Source organism: Limulus polyphemus, unplaced genomic scaffold (genome assembly GCF_000517525.1).
Source record: "Limulus polyphemus unplaced genomic scaffold, Limulus_polyphemus-2.1.2 Scaffold709, whole genome shotgun sequence".
NCBI lineage: Eukaryota > Metazoa > Arthropoda > Merostomata > Xiphosura > Limulidae > Limulus > Limulus polyphemus.
Window position 1 is genome coordinate 2,743 of NW_013666319.1, and position 5,669 is coordinate 8,411.

The following is a 5,669-nucleotide window of genomic DNA, read 5'->3' on the forward strand; positions in this document are numbered from 1 at the left end:
GGCATGTATTATTTACAGATGTAAAGACTGTATTAATGACTAGGTAGCATGTATTCTTTACAGATGTAAAGACTGTATTAATGACCAGGTGGCATGTATTATTTACAGATGTAAAACTGTATTAATGACCAGGTGGCATGTATTATTTACAGATGTAAAGACTGTATTAATCACTAGGTGGCATGTATCTTTTACAGATGTAAAACTGTATTAATGACTAGGTGACATGTATTCATTACTGAACGTTTTTTTCACAGATGAGACTCTGCTCTGTTTATTTGATTGAAGAACAGTTTGACTGTAATAACTTGCTTTTTTGATTTTTTTTGAGTAATTTAATTAATAATTGGGGTTAGAATGAAGAGAAATGGTGAATGACTCATGTTATTATGGAAGGAGTGATTAAATGACTAGGATTACTATGGAAAAAAATATTAAATATTTGAAAAACTAAGATGTAAGATTGAGATGAATGAAAATACAACTTGTGTTCATCAGGTTTTTATAATAAATGGTTCTTGTTACAATGTCTCACAACATTTGATAAATGAAGAGAATATCAAATATTGGGCAGCAGGTATTAGATTAGTATTTTATTTGACATATTTGTCAAAAGGCAATATTACCAGAGTCAGAAATTTGGTACCATAAAAAATCAAAAGGTAATGCATTATAAACTCTTGATTCTTTAGTTTTTGTCTAACCAATCATCCATATTCTGTTTTAACAGGGCTGTAAAAGACTGTAGCTACATCATCCATGTAGCATCACCATTTCCAAATGTCCCAATTGCTAATGAAGATGATGTTGTAAAGCCAGCTGTTGAGGGTACTAAGAGAGTTTTGCAGGCTTGTGCTGATTCTGGAACTGTTAAACGAGTTGTGCTTACCAGTTCAATAGCAGCCATTCATGGTAAGTTTATTTAATGTACTATGTTGTACACTATAGTATATACTTGCTACAGATGTAAAACTGTTAAGACTGTATTAATGACTAGGTGGCAAGTATTCATTACAGATGTAAAGACTATTAATGACTAGGTGGCAAGTATTCCTTACAGATATAAAGACTGTATTAATGACTAGGTGGCAAGTATTCATTACAGATGTAAAGACTATTAATGACTAGGTGGCAAGTATTCCTTACAGATGTAAAGACTATTAATGACTAGGTGGCAAGTATTCCTTCACCAATTAATCCGGTTCACTCTATAATAGTTGTTGCCATGCAACTTGCTAATATAAATAGCATCTCAATCACTATTATGTCTGTTGTATTCCAGTCAGCTTGAATAACACTTGTATTGGATGAAAGGCCCTATCACCACTGGATATATCAGATATAGTGTGGTTGATGCATTATTACACCCTTCTTTACTTTCACTCAGAAGGTCTTATTAATGATAATGTCAGAATATTGGTGGATTACCTTGAACAAGAAATTAGAAGTCATGGAGTGTTGTTCATATTAATACCCAAGTTGTTGTTTGACATTGGTGAGCTTGACATTTTATTGACTGAGGAATTGGATAGGGTTCCCATAACATTATCCACAAACTAATTAGAACTGTGCTGTACAAATGTAAAGACTGTATTGCTGACTAAGTGGCAAGTATTCCTTACAGATATAAAGACTGTATTTGATGCATGGCAATCATTACCCTAACTCTGTATTGTGACATAAATAAATCTGATGAAAATTACAACTTATATAGTAAAAAAGAGGGCGCCTGGCAAACACTCGGATATTCGCGGAGTTCCTCGATAAGTCATGATCCTTCTAGAAACTCCAACGCGCATGCTCCCACGTCGCGTGACTTCCGCTGTCGTAACACTACGATCCACCACATACACAGCCTTTCCGGAACTTGAAGAGGAATCCACGACAGGGAACAAAACTTTTAAGCTAGCACAAACAACTACTGAGCTAACCTCACAAACTTCAGGTTATTTTATTTTATTTTTTTTATTCCCGTTGTGTTTCCTCACACCTAATTACCGGGTGTGGGGCGAAGAGAGATCGTCTGATCTCTGAACACTACCACAAGAGTGAGCGAGTAACGTTAGTAGTTCGAGCGTCCTGTACATCTCAGCTTACGTACTTATGATTGATAAATCCATTGAAGGTAATTTGCTGAAGAAATGAAATATTGGTTATGTTGTTGTGAGGTATTGGAATGTTTGGCCAAATATAATCTCTTTACAATCCATTTGAACAATGAAATATATCGTGAAATTATATTGCACACCTGACGTTAAATCTATCACCCAGGACTTCACTGAATTAAATTACTACAGCCCAGAACATCTAATGTGTGCAGTGAGTTTCATATGCTGCTAGATTTCATGGATGGATTGCATCTCATAATACGTTCATCACATATGTGAATGCAAGACGTTGGTTCCCATGGTTCCTTGAGTGTCAAATCTGGGGTGAAAAATTATGAAAATTACCATCACATGAGGGATAAATCCTGTTACTCAGCATTTACATTAGCTGACTGGTGGGTCTAGGTTTAAAGGGAACTACAGATAGAACACATTGGATATGACTATGTAAACACAACCATTCATGGCTCTGTTTTAACTGATTTGTACTTGAAGTATTTGCATTAAGGTTGTGGTAACTGAATGTCAATCATTGTCATGGTTAGTAGCCAATACAATTACCTTACTCTAATTAGACAGATAATTTTTTTTGGATTCTCAAAAAACAATGATTATGGTAATTTCTCACCATTTATATCTAAGACAAACAGAACATGTGACTATATAGCAGAGTAAATTATGACAGTATTTAAATTAATCTTATATTCATATTTAATTTCTATTTCTTAATAGTGGTTCTTGTGACTGGGGCAACTGGGTTTGTTGGTACTCATGTCATTAAGCTGCTTCAAGAGGATGGTTACAAAGTTCGAGGGACTGTCAGAAGTTTGCAGAATGAAGAAAAGTTGAAACCAATCAAAGAACTCTGTCCAGATGCTCAACAACAAGTAGAGCTTGTAGAAGCAGATTTGACAAAAGATGAAGGCTGGAATGAGTGAGTTATAGCTCTGATTAAGAAGTTAGCACACAGGATCACATACAAAAGTTGTAATGGTTTTCAAATGATACCCAAAACTCGAGCACTTTTGAATAGTTCACTATTCTTCTTCAGTTATAACTGATTATTTTTTAAAATCACTTAATACTAATTACTCATATAAAGCATTGTTTTGAATAAAAATTACATAAATATAAAGTTTTTACAAGATCTTGCTTATGTTATAAATAAATTTTGTAGCATTAGAACTTCTCTTGTATTAAATGCCATTCGTATTAATAAAAAAAGAGAGTTAGGCTATGAGAAAGAGATAGGAGAGTGGGGAGAATAAAGATGGATGTTGAAATAAAAACGTTTGGGGAAAAGAGAACAACAATTCTACAGAATAAAGAAGTATGGTACAAAGGTGCAATAGAAAAAGAAATAGAAATAATATCAGTCAAGAGAGAAAAATAATAGAAAACAGTCTGAAGAGAAGAAATTAAAGTATACTTATGCTATAATAACATCTCATGATAATAATACAAAGAAGAAGTGATGAGTTTAGTGAAAAATGGAAGATTGACTAGTGACGGTACACATAAATTTGGAAGAAAATTTGTGAGAAGGTACATAGGAATATAAATTATTGAAAATAGTATAGAGTAAACTAGTTAATGACTGGTGATAGTTTAGAGAATAGCTTATAACTGGAACAGAGGAGAACAGTGAAAGAACTGTGGATGGTGTAAACAGGATTAACAAATAACTGATGATAGAACTGATAAGAAAAGTTTATAACTAAGTTAACAATAGAGGGTGATAAATAGTGCTTGAGGTTTTAATATTAATATTAGCGAGGGAATATGGAGAGAGGTAGTAGATCAAATTGTTTCATTAATAAATGAAGGGACAAACATGTTTGTGATATGGAAAATTACATCTTTTAATATTGTTAAAAGTATTGTTATGTCATCAGTTATGTGCATGTTTAACCTATATGCACTGTTGTGAGAATGCCCAGTGTTTCAACATATTTTGCACTTTGTACCTTCCTTTTGAAAAAAAAAGTGGTAGCATATTTTTGTGTTTTCCAGTTCACAGTTGGAAAGTTGTAAACATGTTGTTAGACAAATGGTATATGCACTAAACAACTACATAACAGTGACACTTGCACAGCATAATCACAATGAATCACCAGTCTACTGCCTATGGACTCATTTGTGGTTTAGCCAGCACAAGTCTGGGTATCACCTAGACACTTTTTATGAGGTTGGACATGCCCTAGTACTTTTTTTTTTGAGATTTCTATTATGACTAATTGTATGAAAAGAAAATATTAATTTTCAGGTTACATACCTAAATTAATTAAATGTAGAGAACACTGAATAGTGAAATGGTCCTTCCATGTCTTTCATTTACGAATTATTTAATCAAAATCTTAACATTTGAGAACATTGTTCTAGATCTTCTATTTTTTAAAATTCCATAGCTTAGACATTTGTTTTCCATTTAGGAATGTACCATTATTTAATGATGTGCATTTAGAATAGAAACTGCAGTGACATAACAGTCAGATCTAATGAGTGTGATTTAAAGTTTAAGATCTGCTTCAATTCCACATGGCTCATTTGGTATTCTGTTGAGATCGTAAGAACTAACAGCAATGCCATTAGGCACCTTTTTGATTTTTCTTATGGGTGAATGATCAAGGTTTCATGTCTCATTTTTTAAGAGTCAAAGGAGAACAGTACTGTTCATTGTGGCCATTTCAGTTATGGTGTGGAGAGGATTTACTATGAGTGGATGTACAGATCAAATTATGCTTCCAAAGGGCAGAGGTACTGCTAATTGATATATTTAAGTTGTATTGGATCCAACTGAATGATTTTTTGAGTGCCCATTTGTGCCAGATGACTTTGTCCCCCAGCAAATAAAGCCAGCGATAGATAGATATGCAGATAGATTGAAGAGATAGATAATTGAGTCAAGCGAACAGCAGGCACCGTAAGTAAAGTTTTTGAATCACTGTGATTTATAGCGTATGTTATAAAAATTGTTAAGTTTAAAGTGGCTGCGGAAATTCTGTGTACTAAAATGTTGAATCAAGAAAGAATAAATTAGTTTTAATTAAAAAAGGACTTGTATCGCTGAAGTTCCTCGGAAAGAATTTCTACCGGAAATTAACAAACGAGCAGATAGATACAAATTGGTGTCAGAGAGTGGTACTTAAAAGAAAAAAAAAGAAGAAGATGGAAACGACAAGTGGCAAATCAAACTACAGATTAGCAGATTTGATGGCAGCAGTAGAAGAACAGCAAAAGAAACAAGAAGAACGAGAAAATAAACAAGAAGAATGAGAAAAGAAACAAGAAGAGAGATTACAGCAATTGTTGAAGGAAAAGAAAAGAAACAAGAAGAGAGACAACAGCAGTAGCAACAAAACTTGCAATAGTGGCAGCTCGATCAGCAACATAAACAAGAAAAGAGATTACAGTAGTTGTTGGAGAAAAAAAGAAAAGAAACAAGAAAAGACATTACAGCAGTTGTTGGACGAAAAAGAAAAGAAACAAGAAAAGACATTACAGCAGTCGTTGGAGGAAAAAGAAAAGAAACATGAAAAACGAGAAAATAAACAAGAAGGG

General features: G+C 33.5%; 2 protein-coding genes across 2 annotated transcripts in view; both read left to right on the forward strand.

Annotated features, from left to right (window-relative positions):
• Positions 1 to 730: 730 nt before the first annotated feature.
• Positions 731 to 5,669, forward strand: part of LOC106460102 (putative uncharacterized oxidoreductase YDR541C) — a gene marked incomplete at its 5' end in the record, with an annotated part of 24,389 nt that continues 19,450 nt past the window's right edge. Inside the window, one exon of the mRNA XM_022386735.1 lies at positions 731 to 912. Within this exon, the coding sequence (XP_022242443.1) occupies positions 731 to 912 (182 nt within the window). The remainder of the gene's footprint in view (positions 913 to 5,669) is intronic.
• On the forward strand, positions 1,942 to 3,047 carry LOC111085912 (dihydroflavonol 4-reductase-like). Its single transcript, XM_022386737.1, has 2 exons — positions 1,942 to 2,125; positions 2,841 to 3,047. Exons 1-2 carry the CDS (start codon positions 2,104 to 2,106, stop codon positions 3,044 to 3,046), a joined length of 228 nt encoding a protein of 75 aa, XP_022242445.1. The 5' UTR covers positions 1,942 to 2,103; the 3' UTR covers position 3,047.

Excerpts from the sequence above, each read along its gene's own strand:
- LOC111085912 (XM_022386737.1), top strand. The coding sequence starts at position 2,104 with ATGATTGATAAATCCATTGAAG. Across the intron at positions 2,126-2,840 it reads GATTGATAAATCCATTGAAG|TGGTTCTTGTGACTGGGGCA; the intron begins GTAATTTGCTGA and ends ATTTCTTAATAG.